Below are 17,768 nucleotides of genomic sequence, written 5' to 3' on the forward strand. Positions count from 1 at the left end.
TGAGTGGAGGGCAGGCCAGGGTGTGTGGAGCACAGCTGCACCACGGCAGTGCTGAATGCTCTGAACATTTTCTATCCCATTTCCCAGCTGCACCACCACAAGTGATGACAGGCAGGTCTAAAGTTCAGAACTCCATGACCAAATACAAACTACAGGAATTATTACTACTTATTGAAGTTGCTCCATGCCTGATGACTCCTGGGTTATGGTGTGTGTTTTGGGTTGTGTTAAGGGCACAGCAATCCATGGAATGAGTTGAAGGCCATGGGACTGCCAAAACCAATCTCTGAAATGAGCCATTTAATTTGAGCTAGGATATTGCTGGAATGTTCACCTTAGTTAGTGTTGATCAGGATCAAGCCCATATTCTTTGCTACTACCTAGAATTTAGTCTCTGACAGAGATTTACCATATGTTTCATCCAGTTAAATGGGGATGATTGAACCTGTCATTTTCAGTCTTTGATCTTAGCTTTGAATTAAAGTGCAATTGAAAAATGTATACAAAAAATATATTATAGACGATAGAATTATATATTGCAACATCTAGTTTTAAAGTTTCATGATCATTTTAGACAGAACAACCTGGTTAGATAAATAGTTTTTCTTCTCTTTTTAGATTTCTAAAGTATTTCTGATGCTGAAGAAAAAACAATTTCTCTGAAAATAAAATAGCCAGCTGTCAAGATTCTCTGAAGTCCACTGCATATCTCCCTACTCACTACTAACTCCCTTCTTAATATTACCTAACCTATAATTTAATTGGATATCCTGGATCTCTAGAACTCGGGCTTGAGTTATCCCTAAAAGTGAGAAAAAGAAACATAAAATTCATAGAGACATTAAGTTAAATTACTTTCTAATTAATAAGATATCCAAGAAATGTTTCTAGCACTGTAAGTCAGTTTTATTTAAAAAATAGAGTCCAAACATTGTTTTTTATAAGGTGCAACAGATACAGAGTTTTCTACAACTAAAAAAAACCCAAAACAACAAAGAGAGCCAAAGCAAAACTATAGTCATACATATAGTGTCATTCAAACATGGAATCAGCAAGTCTTCTGTAATCCTTAAACATTCTTTTTCTGCCTCTTGAAAGCATAAGAATTAATAATTAGTGTCACTGGGACAGCCAAAGGGTCTTTCTAAGGTCATCCATTTCTGTACTTTATTATTAAAGTTTCCGGTACAGATTGCTGCAAGTACACATCAGAAGCTGAATGTAACTTAACACAGTTCATGCAAAACAAAGGTACAATACTGAACCTCCATCATTCAAAGATTTTTATTTCCCTGTTTAGTTTAGTTGAGCATTTTTGAAGGCCAACTGCTTAAAGGACTGAACTGAGGTTGCATAAAGTCTAAAATATATATACTAAAATACTCAAGTAACTCAGATTGATAATGCTCTGTGACTACCCTGAGCTCTACAAATTCAAACAAATAGGGCTGAGATCTGTGCCTCTTGGAGTCTATTCAGTACCTTCTGAAACAAATTTTGCAATACAGATGGAAAAGAGTGCCTGATAATGGGCTTGTTATGGGGAAATAAATCATTACATCATAACTGCTTTTTTTGAGATAAGCATGTTATTAATTTATATTAAGAGTGTTCCCTTTCAGACACCAGTGTGAAGAGCAATAAGGCTGTAGCATGGAGGAAGTTTCTAATTAGCAAAGTCTGTCCTGTCTCAGAGCCCTCCATGTCATTCTAGCATCAGCCTCAGCCTTGATGATAACACCAAGCAGCTGAAGTTAGCCATGAGTGTGCCGTTCCTGGACAGCCTGATAGCAGCCCCTGCTCTGGTTTAACATCTTTTGAACAGACACTGGAACAAGGAGCAGCACTACATGGTTACATGTCCAAAGGTTTTTCCCTTGACCCCTTAGGTATTTAAAGCTTTCCATCTAGAGAGGAATGCGTTTGACAGGAGGGAGCTGTACACCCATTTACCTGCCTGTTACTTGGGTGGTAGTCCAGGGTCAACTGCATTCACAACAACTACATAAATCTCAATTCCTTCTGCTGGTGCTTGCTACAAATCACCACGTTGGTTTTTTGGATCTTGTTTTTAAGCCCTGAGGGCTCCTCCTAAGTAGTCTAATGAGGCAAGGCAACAAGCTATCACAGGGGTGACTTGGTTTCAGTAAATCAGGCCTCTGGGTATCAATGGGAATTAACCACACAAGTCCATGCCAATGCATAACCACAGATTGAGTTTTACCTGATAAAACAAGTCAGTACATATGTGAATTTGTATTCACAGCCAGATTAACCTCAGTTAGGCAAGCCCATGTCTTTTTCTCATAAAATTATAATGTTCTTCAGTATTGATACACTGTATTGTTTGCCGTCAGCAAACATGGAAAGTAGAACATCGTCATACAGTTTTAATCCAAGAATGAGATTGCTCTCAAAAGTCAGCTTTTTTAGCTTAGCCTACATCCCGTAGAAGTTATGGGTAGAGACTGGCAATTTATAAAGCCCCATTTGGATTCAGTTGTGGGAATGAACTGATTTTGTGATGGCTTCTCTGTTCAAATGAGGGAATCTAGTGTTTATGAGCATTGTTGTTGACTTGGTTGGTTTTTTATGAGTTGGGCTGCTGACAGCTTCACAGAAAAATGTAGGAAATAATCACATTATGTTCTATTTCCTATTTTCAGAGGAAAGGGATTGCTCAGTCCTATAGTTTACATGGTGTTAATATTATCCCTTTAATAATACATTGTACTGCAGCTGTTCAGTTAACAAAAAGTATACACTGAAATATTTATGGGCTTTGGCCAGAGCTACGTATATTTATGTCAGTCTGTTGCAAACACCATTGTTAGGTGGAGTACTTAACAGATTAAAATTATCCCTCTACTTCCGTTTCTTTTACTTCAGCAATTCAGGCCATACTCCGTGCGAATGCAGTGGGACACAGGCCAGAAGGAAGCAGGGTCACCAGAGATAAGGGAAGGAATTTGTGACATAGAACTTCGGCATCTAACTCAGGGTGCACCTGAGCAGCTGTCTCAGTTCAGGGACACAACAATCATGCACATTGCCCACGTGTTAGATCAACAGTCTGGGTTTGGGCTGGAGTGAGCAACAGGCTGTTCTGGCACGGAGGGTCATCTCTGTCCGTGAGGAGCGTTCAAACACCACCGGTTATCTGGGTGAATTTGAACAAAAATACCAGGGGTCTTAGATGCCCAAATGAAGGGACCAGGAGGTCTGAAGGGGATTCAGAGCACAGCCTTCCTCCAATCTTTTAAGTTTGCATCTATAAAGCAAGGGCAGTGTGAATTACGTGGTACAGAGAGGACAATTTGGTATTCTGTTACTGATAGCAGGATTGACTAAAGGGTTGACCCTCTTTATCTCACAGAGGACCAGAACAAGGGTTCAGGAAAATTTAACATTTTTACCTGAGTGACTTAGAGGTCTCTACCAGGGTCTGGTAAATCTTCTGTTCTTGGTGCAAATAGATAAATACTTAAAGCTTTGCTATGATCATTTGCATTCTCAGTCCCTCTGATCTTATCCAGTCACAGTGCTGTGGAATGGAATTTCACAGTCCTATGACTGACGAGTCCATAAAAAGTAGATCTCTTATAGAATAAGTGTCTATAACTGTTAAATTAATTTCAGCCATCTCTTGGCAAATGCAGACAAATGCCAAGAAAGAGCAATGACAAAAAGGACCTAAGTGGACTACCAAGAATCAATGCAGAAGGTCATTAATTTGTGAAAAATTGTGATGTACATAAGGGAAGGCAGTGAGGGATTCAATCTCTTTTCACTAACACTGATGAGAGACAGATACCACTGTCCTTTTAGTGCTTTTGAAAACTACTTTATGGGCTTCTATGTTTATTCCAGTTACCACAGCAAACCACAAAATACTAAATTTTACAGTACTTGTATGCAAAATTGCATAGAGAGATAATAAATTCTTGCAAATAAACCCCATTTCAACATTTATAAGGGAAAGCTGGTTGACAGAAATGCTAAGCAGTATAAAATTCAAAAGACTAAAGCAGGGAGCAAGGGACACTACATTTTAAAGTGATTTGAGGCATAATCTTGCTCTTTTCTTAAGATTTAATTCCAGTCTTGATTCATTAAACATTTACAAAATAAATGAAGATGACAAAGTCTTTCATTTAAAAACATGACAATTTTTGTCTGTCATGAAAATGGTATAACTCAGTAGCAAACAAATAGCCATGATTCCAATTACAAAAGCAACTGACATTACTCACCTACACTCTCAGGCTTGGAACACAAACCTTTCTATCTCTTAGCAGCTTGTACATTAACAGTGTCTGCTACTCTTCACACCTGCCCCAGGAGTTTCTGTGACCTTGGTGCCTCCCAGTGGAGCCCGTGGCTCTGCCCCGCGTCACTTACACCCACCAGCGCTCCAGTCGAGCTGTTGGGAACCTCATTAAGGAAACACAGCTTGATGTCTGCAGCTGCTCAGAGCTTCTAAACTGCCTTCCTCATTTAATAAGTGCTGTCCTGCATCCACTCCCTCTGTCAGAGGCATATCAGGCCATTCCTCGTATACGTTACCTTCTTCTCTTCAAGCAAGGTGAAACAGCAAACACAGCCTTCGTGTTAATCTAGAAGGGATTCCTGTGGGGTTACTTTCTTCTTCTTTACCAGTCTAGTTAAACATGATAGATTCAGGGTCCTGGTTTGCCATTTGAGCCATATGTCTTAATACATCCTTTTTAGTTATGATACCCAGCAGCCTCCTATAGGAGAAAAGGAAGTGAAAGGTCAACAATCTCATATATCATCCAGGTTTTTTGCCTGTTAAGCTCCAGGGACATTGTGTGAGTGCTTCCATACAGTACTGTCCATCTCACATATTCCCCAATTATTACCTTTTTATAAAAGTGTTCTCATCTCATGTATTTCTGCTACCCCAGCCACGATAATTAATACAAATATTTTGGCTTATTGCCTCTTGTTGTTGGGAACATGCCTGAGTGAGGAGTTACAAGAACTAATAATTGGTACAACAAAATAATAAGTTTCTTTAGGCTGACTGAGGAGCTACAACAACTAATACTTGGTACAACAAAATAATAAGTTTCTTTAGGCTCAGGCTGTCAGGACCAGCAGTCAAACCCAAGGTATCAGTGCTTGGTAGTACACAAAGTAAGCTAAAGCACAGGGTTTCTGAAACTCTCACTGCCTGACAGCATAATTCCTTCAAATTTAAATGATAATTTCTCATTTATGTGAACCTAAATGAATTCTGTCTGTCAAGAAAGATGAGGCCTATGGGATGTCTGGCCCCAAGAGTCAAAAATTTCATAACCCTCAATATTCAAGGGCTTTTTACTTCCAGTCCTTGAAGACCATTAGGCACTGAATATTGAAATTATGTCATTGTTAATAGTTTTCCCACCTTTTCTTTCACATAACTTCTAAAACTCCAGGTATAAATTTCTGAATCCAGGCACCTAAAATCAGAACCTTTATCTGTGTCCCAATAATGGTTCTTATTTTCTTAATGCTGAGGATACTGCATTGACAGTAACAACTGACATGCAATATTTCTGAATAACAAAAAGACTCTCTAACAGAAGAATAAATTTTAGTCTTCCACATTTGGAAGTGATGGCTGTGGTTTGGCTCTCCTGATATCACTAGATCCTGGGATGAGCCATGATGACCAAATATCTCAAATTCCATTGGAACTGTGGGATGTTATGTCTAGTCCACATGGTGCAGCTTTTTATTCCCCTAATTTCATATTTTCCCACCTCCTGCAGCTTTTATTTGAGGGCCCTTGGTTTATACTGGAGAAAAATTGCTCCATCCAACCTTCTTTATTGGACACCTTTCCATTATCCAATAAAGAAAGTTGGATGGAGCAATTTTTCTCCAGTGACATCTTTATCACAATTTTCACAACCATCTAATCTAGTTGGATGTCTCAAAGCAGGCATATTCTTTGCAAACAATACTGCTTGCCAGATCTGCCTCTGCTGAAAACCGAATGATAGGGGAAATCAGAATAGTTTATTTTGTATTTATTTTTACCTTATCTAAATGAGAATACACTAAGGATTTGGGAGAGCAGTATGAAATTTAACACCCTTCAAGCACCATTTTCGTTCCGAGTCTGACTTCTTTTGCTGCCCTGGAGAGACACGGGTGAGGATCCCTTTTTCATCCATTCACAAAATAAGACAAAACAAAAATGTTCACTCTACTCTCAACTACTCACCCACTGCGAGTCACCAGACACTGCCGGAGCCCAAGCTTCCGGAAGATGTCCACCACGGTTTCCATGGGTGTGTGGTCGGTGACGGTGAAGGGGCTCAGGTTGAGGATGCGCCGCAGTTTCAGCGGGTGGGGGCTGTTGGGTGGCAGCTCCGGGGGGTCCTCGGTGAAGTACACGATGGAGTTGCTCACCACGCCATCCTGACGCTGTCGCGCATTCTCTGTGCAACACAAAAATTGGTGTAGATAGAGAGTTAAGTTTGGAAACTTCTCGAACGGTGCAGATTACTGCGACCCCCAGACGCGTGAAAAGTCTCTGATTCGGCCCGCGCGTTCGAAGGGTGAGTCAGAGTTCTTCAGTTTTCGGTCTCAGAATTGTTTATTGCTTCTTATCTGTAAAAATTTTCCTCCTGCCCTGCCGAGGTCCGTCCAGCAGGACAGTTCCAGGCACTCTGCCTGCCCCCGGGGCGGTGTTATGTCTTTATACCCAAAACTACGTGTAACATGTTTACAATTACTTTCCAATACCTATCACCTATACTAGACAGTGAGCTTCTACTCTAAACCAATCTAAAAGTGCCAACACCACAGCAGAAGATGGAGACAGAGAAGAAGAAGAAGGGCTAGATGCACCCAAATCCCTCCATCTTGCCCCCAAAATCCCCATTCTAAAAACCCCAAAAATCTACTTTTTCACCCAGTGATAACTTTATTATTACACTACTTAAACTGCTGTGGCTTGCAGGTCTTCATGTAAAGCTGGCAATTTGCTCCACGGGTCATAATCGAACCCACTGGTGTTCTGGGCTCTGTGCCAGGGTCTCTGAGCCCCCTGACAGGGATCCTGGCAACTCTGGACACCCAGAGGGATGTCCTGAGTTCCGACAGTAACTAAAAAGAATGCCTCCTTTGGAAAGCAAGGTTTGATTTTGTCTTCAATGCACTGAAGTCCCAGAAATTTGGGTCACTGAGTAACCTTGAATTTCCTTGAGACATTGCTCTCTCAAAGCAAATGTGGTATTTTTATAGGCACATTATTTTTCCTTGGTTGGGATAATGCTTTTCTGAATAAATATGCAGCTCCTTGCATTCACAAACTTCACTAATCCAACTTCTGTCAAATTCAAATCACTGTATGTCATTTCCTCCATTGTGAGAATCACAACAGAAACTTTATTACAAGTCTGAAGGAGTGGAGTCAACAGCTGTGTAAGATCCCAGCTGGCGTGGAGCAAAACTTTTCAGTGGATTTGGGAAAATGTGGGCATGGTGAATGGATTTATGAACACAAAGGGGAAAGACAAAGATTTATGAACAAAAAGGGGAAAGACAAATTCACATTCCAGGGATCCAGGGGCGGTGTGGGTGTTTTTCTAGATCAGCAGACCTCGCTGGCATGCAGGGTAAACTTTCTGGGTTTACACTTAATGCCTTAAATAGTTTGCAAAGCTAGATTTTAAAAAGGAAAAATAAATTAGCTTCCTACTTAAAGGAAAATAGTAAAGGGAGGAAAGATATAGCAGTAAACAGCACATGTGTGACCATTTTCAGAAGTTCAAAAACTATCATTAATACTTGGATCAAACTACGAAGTTTGATCTGGAGTTTGCATGATCAGTATAAGCCTTCTACTTAAAGCATGCCCCAAGACTTACCATTGGAGTACTTTATTTTCTTTGTAGTGTTTACCTCATCTCTACTCAACACTACAGGGTATAAACATTATATGAGATAGATTTCCAAATGACAGACAACTTTTCACTCTCCAGAATAAGCAAATCATGTGTTTGGCTCTGAGGGTTTAACTTTTTATTTTTTTAATAAATTCTTGGAAATAGTTAATTAACATAGGTTGCTTCTGCTCTTGAACTCATACTCCAAGCATATGTGAATATTCTTGGAACTCTCTGCCATCAATCAGAGTGAGAAACCTGCTCCTGTGACTTGTAATGTAGACAGTGATGGTTTCCAACATGTTTCAGCTGCATTTTTTTTTTCACATTGTCTTGTAATATTTCTGGAACTGGAGCAGTGCTGGCTCAAACCTAACATCAGTACAGTATGTGATTCTCAACCTTCTCACCCCACATATTACAACCCCTATTGCAATTTACAGGAATGATGTTAGTTTTGTCTCAGCTTGTTTCAATTCATACATCCAATTTCAAGTGTGAATATGCCTGCATAGTTCTTTGATATATGATCTGTGCTAAGAGGTAACATTAATCAAACTGAAGGTAACTCCCACCCTTTGATAAAAACCTTTGACAGCTAGGTATTTCCTTCCCAAAGCTGCACCCTAGGAAATAGGGCCAAACATTTTGGTTACCATATTGCTGGTCCCAAGGCAGCAGTGACCCCGAACAACAGTGATTAGCCAAAGCCATGATTTCACTCTCCCATGTCAAACACCTCTCTAGAGAAATTTGAATGATGTAGTATAAATTCAGTGGCATCAGAAAAATGGTAGATTTTGTATGCAGTCTCACTAGATGGGGGAGTGGGAGCAAAGGTAAAACAGAAGAGCAGATCATTTTTGCAGTCAGTGGGTAAGAAAAGCAGATACAGATTAACAGAAAGAGCAAAGCAAATGGATGACAATGTCTGGTTTTACAGAGCAATCTATGCAGGCTCTTGTCATAGCTAGAGAGCGAATTAATTCTTCCAAATGTGAAACAGCCTCTCATATTCAGGGGTTCACATTTCACAGCCTCTATCAACTATGTTGATCTCTCAACTCCACACTGGGAAAAGCATATTATACAGGCCACCTGGCTATTGTCCAAGGCTCTGCCTTTTGCATGGTGCCTCTGGAGCTGGCCAAATTTAAGAAAAGCTTTACAGTGTCAAAACCCTCACTCTGTAAGACTGTAAAGTAGATGTCACCTAAAATGTAGACACCTCTTCCCAGAGGGTGATTCTGCCACCCCACCTGCCTACCTACTCAACAAGGATCCCGAGGATGCTGCTGAGCAATTGGAAATGGCAGTGCCATTCACTTTACAGGTATTTGATGCATTTATAGAGCATGCTCCACTCAGTAGGAAAGAAATTACGGAGGGGTAAATCATGAAGCAGATAGCTTTGTGGGAACGGGTATTTGATGCAAGACTCAGCAGCTGTTGCCTTCATCCAGGAAGGCAAGTGTGTGAGGGAACTGGAGTACTTCCCCAGAGTATTCCCTGGACCACCATACTACTGATGCACAATTAATTGGGCCTGAGAAAGAAGCTGAAATTCTTGATTGAAACCATGTCTCTATGAACTGCAGTGTGTTCTTGCGTAGAGGTGCCAGAGCTAGTTCAAACTGAGGAGGCATTCTGCAGGGCACAGTGCCATGAAAAAAGAGATACTGGTGAAAGAAGAGATACTGGAGTGGACCTGACTCTGCTTTTGGTAAGACCTCATTCCCTGGCTGAAGTGCTGCATGGATGGGGCTTAGGCTGTTCTGAGATGTAACTCCAGTATCTCGGTCAGGCTGAGCAGGTGAACATGAACAGGTGAATCAGAGATGCTTCACCTTCTGTGATATTTCTCTCTTGGTAAGCAATTTTATGGCTTCAGGGGAATTGGCTCCATGCTCACAACCATGAAGCAAGCTGAGATGGAGGTTCAGAACACATTAGATATCCTTGTGGTAGTGATCAACAATACCAACTCTGAAATTCAGGCAAAGCAACTTCAGAGAAAGAGGATGAGCAATCAAAAGGTTGCTAGCATGGTTTGCCCTGCTCTGTACTGGTACCATATACTGTGTCTTTCAAAACCAAATCCAGATTTTAAGTTACAAGGACACAAACCATACTGGAAAGATTAACTATCATAATGTCAGCACAGAATGACAGCACTCGCACTCAGCCCAAGGTGAAAAGGGTTACTGGTGGCTGAGGACTTTAGAAAAACTTATCTATGCATGTAACAATTTAACTTTAAATCTAAGTTCTGTCTCATTCTCTATAAAAGATGCTCTTAATTAGAACTGATCAGGAGACAGTACCTTTTCCTCTGAAAAATGCAGATGTCAAACAATTTTTGAACAGGAAAGCATTTTAATCTAAATGTTTACTGAGTTTGATTTTAACTGATTTCTTTGCTGTCAGTTCATGGCCTGACATTTTCTCACATCTTCTGGCAAGACCATTCAGCCACGCTGCCATTTATAACCTGAAACAAAAGACTCAGTTCCTCAAAGTTCTTTGACTGACTTCAAGCAGCCGCTGATCTTTCTGGTTTCAAAGTGAGGGCTCTGAATCTTTAGTCCATGCAATTTTCCCACTGACATACTTTCCTGAAAAGGAGGTGCAAAAGATGATTAACTTGGGAGGGCACCAAGTGTTAAAGGCATAACATGGCATGGGCAGTATAAAAGACAGACCCAGGGTAGGCTAAATACATCTAAAACATGTGCTTTAAAGATTTTTGTTTTAGTTTTGTGGGAACTGAGCTGGAAAGGGACCTTCAAAAATAACCCAAATTTTCCATTTATTAATTTTCTTGTTTGAAAAATATGTGAATTTCCATCAGAGACACCAACTTTTTCAAGGTGCTTGAACAACAGGGATGAAACAAAACCATGCAGAGAAGAATAATTCCAAGTCAAGGAGATTTGGATATACCAGACATTCCACTCCCCTGCAAAGTACAAGGCAACCATGCCCAGATCTTGCCTGCCTGCCCAGCTGGCCCTCAACACCACAGGACTGCCTGAAATGGGAGCAGACAGTGGGCCAGCCTTGCAGACTTCTGCAGTTCTGGATGCCCTGGGTCCAGAAAAGCTGGAAAAACTTGCTTTCATCCAATACACTTGTTCTTCAATCCCCACCCAGTCATCAGATCAACCAGGAAAGGACCTGACAGTCAAAATCTTTAGTGACCTGGACTCGGACTCTCAGGCAACCAGCCAGCTATCCACTGGATGCCAGACAAAATTCACCCATCTTTAGCAAAAAATACCGTGCACTGAAAACTTTCCACCTGTAGCACTAAAAGCCTGCATGTGAGGAAAAACTGAGAGAGAGCAACAGAAAGGAGCACAGGCTATTTCATCCCTGGCTGACCAAAGTTCATGACTGCCCCAGCCCATCCTGGAAGCCCATGGAGAGGGAAAGAAACTGATCACTACACCAGCTTTTGGTCTGGTTCTGACAAAAATTCTGGCATATGAGCTGAGTTTCTCTCTGTTGTCTCTAGAACAATTTTATTTTACTCTTTTGAGTGACAGCAAAATTAAGCCCACAAGGGTCAAGCCCAGAAAATTCTATCAGGTGGTATGATGCAATAGAAAAGCTTCTATGTCCTAGTAACCAGTAAAAGATTTGAAGAAAAAGTTCAATTTGGTGCTTGATTATCCATTCTTCAAGGTGAATAACACTGTTATCTTGTCTAAACTCCTTTCAAAACCAATCTTTCGGACACTGGCACTCTACTTACTTATTGCAAGGATCAGCTCTCGTCTCTGTGCAAATCCAATAAGCCTCTCTGAGTCTCTGGAAACCACCACTGGGAAGCCATTGTAATCAGTCTCTTTGATCAGTGTCTCGACGTCCTCCACCGTCATGCTGTCCTGGGTCAGCACCGAGAGAGGCGCCTCGCCCCGCCGCGGCCTCATCACGTCCGTGGCCAGCGTGCGGTGCGTGAACTCGTCCTTCACATCCAGGAAGGGGTAGCCATTCAGGTGGATGTGAGCTTCATAGATCCCTTCCTTCCCAAAGGCATCTGCCACCCACTTGCTCGTGACAGCCGCGGCCATAAGAGGAACGATGTACTCCAGGCCTCCGGTTAGCTCAAACATGATCACCACCAGAGAGACTGTCATTCGAGTAACGCCACCTGCCAACAAGGAAAAGAATCAGGTTTCTCTCAGTGTTGAGCAACTCACTTGTATCTTTGAGCCTTACACTCAAAAATGCATGTAATTATTTGTGCTGAGTACTTTGCCCTTATACTCTTAGGCTTGTTTCTCTGCAGAAAGGTATTTTTCATCTACTGCAATTTTCATCACAAAGGTAGAGGGAACTTGCTCATGCCAAAGTTGCTAGCATTGAAAAGCAAATAATGAATGCTAAAAGACAGAGCTTTAAAACCAGAAAGGATGCCAAAAAAATCAGCTTTAATGGATACTTGAGAAAGTCAAATTGAACCCTGCTGTTAGCCCTCTAAATGACCCCAAGAATCAGTTAAGTGCCATGGCTGAGGCAGGTAGGAACGTGGAGAGGTGGCCTTCACACCAGCCTGTCCATTGCAGGCATACTGAGGAGAAAGCTGAGCATTATCTTTGGGCACAGCATGGTTACAAAATCCTACCTTGGAACAGCACAGGGCCACTGCAAGAGCTCTGTTACAGCTTAAACCCTTGCTTTAGATATCACCACAGTAATACAGTTTGAACTGAGTACAACTTGGTTTGAGGCCATCCAGGCATGCAGCCACAGGCAGGGTTGTAGCTGTATTTTTCAATCTAGTCTTTCCATATTAATTTCATAAGCAAGCTCCTCGTTCCTTCAGTTTACATTAAAGGATAAAAATAATCACATAACTGAGGACAAGTGTGTATGTATCTCTGAATTATTAGCTAACATTTCTTTGCCTCTGTTCAAAAGGTAAATGTAATAAATCTGCTATTTTTCAGACTCAAATACAGCCCCATTTTAGATGAGAAAAATCAGAAAACAGGTCATTAAAAGATCTTTTTATCTAGCAGCATACAGAAATATTCAATTGCTGATTACTTAACACTACGATCCAGATATGCATTTCATCTGAGGAATGCCTTAAACTTCTGACTGTGAAAAGTTAAGAGCAAATACCAGAGTAAGGATCATTTAATACTTACTCCATTTCTCTTACTTCAGGCAAGATAATCTTTGCTACAGAACAGCTTAAGTACAAGCTGTGACCATTCTACTGTGTGTCTCACCATACTATTAAAAACCACTGCACCTTAATTTGGACCTTTTAAAAGAGGAAGAAATTGCAGCCTCACCTTGAGTTCTGTGTGCAGTTTTGGGCATCACAATATAAAAAAAGACATTAAGCTATTAGAAACCATCCAAAGAATGGCCACTAGGATGATGAAGTGTCTGAAGGGGAAGCCTTTTGTGGAGTGGCTGTGGACACAGTCTGTTCAGCCTGGAGAGGACTAAGGGGAGACCTCATTCTGGTCTGCAACATTTTCACAAGGGGAAGCAGAGGGGCAGACCCTCCTCTATTCTCTCTGGTGACCAGTGACAGTTGACGCAAGGGACTGGCCTGAAGTTGTGTTGGGGAGGCTTAGGTTGGATATCAGGAAAAGATTCTTCACCCAAAGGATGGCTGGGCACTGGAATAGGCTCCCTAGGGAAGTTGCCACAGCATCAAGCCTGACAGAGTTCAAGAGGTATTTGGACAATTCTCTTGGTCACATGGTGTGATTTTTGGGGTGTTCTGTGCATGGGCAGGATTTGGACTTGATGATCCTGATTGGTCCCTTCCAGCTCAGCATTTTCTATCCTTCTATAATTCTAGGCTGACTAGCAGATCATCTGCAACATCAGAGCCAAATTTTTGTGCGTTATTTATTTAATGAATATTAAGATCATTTATCATAAAGAGGAAGTGCTTTACTTGTTTGGACAGTAAGATACATCCCAGCTTTTTTTAAAATGTCTACACTGCTGTGGGTGTTCACATCCAAAGGGATGACCCAGATTGCCTCTATAACCTCTAGATAAAAACAGGCCCTTTTGAGGCCAAATTCATCTGTTCATTTGCCTGGTTTTAGATGGGTATTGGCAGATGAGACTGATCTTTCCCATACCTCATTTTTCTGTTTTGACTGTGAGAGGTATCAAGACAGTTAAGCTCAGGTGTTGATATCTACATTACAGACATTAAATTTTCAAGAAAATCCTACCCTTCCTTCCTCTATATTGATTGCACAAATGATCCTGCTTTTCCAATATGAGCATCCAAATCTGAAATTTTTCCAGCTCTTCCTTGAGTACATCTTTAATTTCAAACCTACCCAATCACATTACTCGTGTGTTATGTCTCCCCACTATTTTTTCATACGCTGCTGATGATACCAATAACAGCAACAAAAGGAGACAGAATATGCAAGTACACAAGGGGAAAGATATGATCAGGTAAAAACATGCTAAGATGGTACGCTTGAAACATTCTTCTTGCATCTATGGCTAGAAATCTGATATGTGAGATATTATTCAATGACCTTGCTTTAATTGTTAACAGATCACTGCTGTTATATCCAATAAATCCTATTGATTGAGTGTAATGCAGTATTGGCTTATGATCAAAATGTAAACCAAAATACAGCTCAGTTGACCATAGCATGACACACAGCCAATAAGACCCAGAATTTTTGCCTCTGTGTAGCTTCAAATTTAGAAAAACTGGGATGTTTTCTTCCTGCACTGAGAGAGAGCACAGTCTAAACAAGCAAGCAGTTTTAGTCCAGTTACAGTGAATTTCATTACATCAAATGGAAAAAATGCAAGCAAAAGTACTCCTGCTTGCAAAACTGCAGCCTAACTTTAATTTGTTCTTTCCTTTTCTCTGCTTTTGGCAGACTACAAGGAGTAGACATCGATGACTGCAAGCCTTTCTGTTGCTGCCTATCTGGCAGATCACTGGAGCAACCAGTGGAGGAAGCTGCCCATTCTTTAGCCCATCACGTCTTGATTTCGACTTCTGTTGCACCCAGAAATGCCAACATGAGCAGCTAACACCAACACAGGGCCCTCCAGAGCACCTCTCCAAACATCAGTGGTGGTCACACACAAACCAAGGACCAGCAGAGACCATACCCAAGCAAGCTGCTGCTCCCACCATGGCATAAAGTCCTGGTGTGACACAGTCTGCCCCAGGTCTGCACCAGTTCCTGAAGATGATCCAGTCATGATGGTGGTATGCCAGCTGCTCCACTCCAATCCCAACCATCCTGCCAGCTATGGCTCCAACAGCCATGCTAGGAATAAAAAGGCCTGAAGGGATCTGGAATGAAATATAGACACATGAGCACCTTGACAAAAATGGCAAGTATTAAACAATTTTAATTAACAGTAAGAGAACCAAGTTTCCATGGCCTCATGGCAGCCTACAGGGCTGATCCCTGTGGTCTGACACAATTTTCTGCAGTGACTGAGTTTATGTGGCTGCATGTGTATTAATAGCTTTATAAAATGTTAGTGCATTTTTTAAAGGAATTTTGAATCCTGTCTGCTGCATCCCACTGAATTAGGGAGATAAATGCTGTTTCTGAATAATAGTTTGCTTTTGAAGTCAAGATGTTCCTGGCTTTGCCTTTATTGCTTTCTCAGCAGGAAGTCAGGAGCTGCTGATGGTTCTGTCATAGGCTTGAAAATAAGCTTAACTGAAATCTTGATTTCACCCTCTATCAGATGGAGCACTTCATGGTTTTATCACTACTTTTTCAGGCTAAATCAGACCAGATTTTAAATTAAATATCAAATAAGAAGAATAAAAGAAGAATAAAAAAAAATAAAAGAAGAATAAAAATTCAGAGAAAGGGGGCTGACTGCTCAGAGGCAACTAATTCTCCATCTCAGTTTACAATATATTTTCCAGGAAGCTCTGTGAATCATTACTTTGTTGTCTGCTATACAGACAAGTCACAAATCATTAAAAACAGTATTTAAATGAGAATAGAGGGGGGAAAAAAGAGGATGAAAATGTACTTTGCCTTGGATAAGTGCATTTCCTCTTAGATGCCAAATGCACCAGCAAGTTAGAGATGTATTTCCTGCTGGAGAAGAAAATTCAGATCTGTGACAAGGGTTTGCAGGCAGCTTTTGTTGTTTTCAAAAAGGAAAGCCTATTATATCTTTTTAAGTCTGAAAATATACCTTGAGCTGCCTAGACAATTTAACTAATCACCCCAGAGGCACCTAGGGCTGATAACAGTAGATGCTACAGCCCCCACCCCAATGTGTTAACTCTGCTGATGCAGCTCAATTGAGTCTTCTAGATTTACTGGGCAAAGCTATTTGGTCTGTTCTTTTACAGACTGGTTGAAACTGTCAATTGCTTCAAACAATTTTTAAATATATAGGATAAATAAAGAATCACATTCTGAATAAAGAACTGAAGCTTTTCATGAACAAGCATAACAAAATCAGTTTCTAGAGTGAAAGGCTACACTCAGTTCAAGTGTAGTGTTTAAGACAAAGATGAGACACTTTAGTTTTGAGCATGGTATAAAATATAGTGTAAAACTAAGAAAAGCTTCTCATTGTCTGCAGTCACCAGATCCACAAATAAATGCTCAGATAATGGGAGCTGTAGACAGACAGAACCTGTTTTTTATGTGCTCTATTAATCAGATATATAGAGTTCACCACAAACAGCTTGGTATATATGGAAAGCTTGGATAAATTGTTCTTGGACCTTTCATCACTCATTTATGGGGACAAGGACTTGCTGAAGGAAAAAGCTGCAAATCCAGAATATTCAAATGACACATCAGTTAGTCTTCTCGTTCATTCCCCTTTTTTTCCAAGCTACAGTGCCTAAAAATATTCAAAAATAGACCTTTTCAGGCACTTTTATATTTCTGTGATGCTCTAAATGTGTAAAATAGTAAATTTAAAATTATTACTTCCTTGAGTATAGCTACCTTGAGGCCCATTAAGACATTAATCCAACAAGACAAACAACAATGTAAATAGCCCATATCCATGAGAGAGCTGAAAAACAGCTGCAGTGGGAATCATCTCAAAATTGCTTATAGGCAACAGCGGGTTTAAATTTCCACACAGATTTCTTTTTCACTTAACAAAGCCGCAGATGACTGGAAGGTGGAAAAGCAGGGCTCAGGCCTGTGCTGCCCCAGCAATTATATCCAATAAACCACGGGGCACGGTGCTGGCAGGCAGATGAGCCAGCTGCTCCTCAGAGCCAGAAGAGAGTACAGTGCCCACGGCCGCCCACCCGCGCCCCCGTTTACCTTCATGCCGAAGGTGAATATGGTGATGACGATTTTGAACACCAAGGCCAAGGCCAGCTGCCACATGGCAGAGTAGACCCCAGGGCCGGCGGGTCTGTCGGGAATGTCATCCACGGGCCGCGTCATGTTGGGGTCGTTGATGTAGTCGCAGAGCTGCGAGGACTCCAGCGCCCCGCAGTCGTTGAAGAGCTCGGAGATGAGCTCGCTGGTGCTCCGGCGCGTGTAGGGGTTGGGGTAGGCGATGATGGCAGTGATGGCTGTTATCACAATCACCTCCAGCACGGGGTACTTCCCAAGCCTGGTGGTTTTCCGCCTCCTGCACCAGGCGATGTTGCACCGGATGAAGAGGGTCCCCCAGAGGCCCCCAAAGACGCCCAGCAGGATGAAGGGGAAGAGCTCAGCCATGTACCAGGGGGTGTGGTACTCCACGTAGAACAGCACCAGCCGGCTGTTTCCGAAAGGATTGATGGATCTCAGTGTGAAGGCAGCCACGAGAGCAGCAAAAAATGACCTCCAGAGGGTCTTCAGGGGAAAGTAGTAGCTGACCTAAAACCAAGCAGAGACCATAAAC

The 17,768-nt window shown here is 41.5% G+C and overlaps 1 protein-coding gene across 2 annotated transcripts in view; it reads right to left on the bottom strand.

Annotated features, from left to right (window-relative positions):
- Nucleotides 1-934: 934 nt before the first annotated feature.
- Nucleotides 935-17,768, bottom strand: part of CLCN4 (chloride voltage-gated channel 4) — a 31,074-nt gene continuing 14,240 nt past the window's right edge. For both annotated transcript variants that reach the window (XM_084226030.1, XM_084226029.1), the window contains exons 7-11: nt 17,198-17,743; nt 15,039-15,225; nt 11,665-12,063; nt 6,239-6,455; nt 935-4,751 (exon numbers count right to left, since the gene is read on the bottom strand). In XM_084226030.1, coding sequence (XP_084082156.1) covers nt 4,661-4,751; nt 6,239-6,455; nt 11,665-12,063; nt 15,039-15,225; nt 17,198-17,743 — 1,440 coding nt within the window. In that variant the 3' untranslated portion in view covers nt 935-4,660. The remainder of the gene's footprint in view (nt 4,752-6,238; nt 6,456-11,664; nt 12,064-15,038; nt 15,226-17,197; nt 17,744-17,768) is intronic.

Source organism: Fringilla coelebs, assembly GCF_963513975.1.
Source record: "Fringilla coelebs genome assembly, chromosome: 2".
In the NCBI taxonomy this organism is placed as follows: domain Eukaryota; kingdom Metazoa; phylum Chordata; class Aves; order Passeriformes; family Fringillidae; genus Fringilla; species Fringilla coelebs.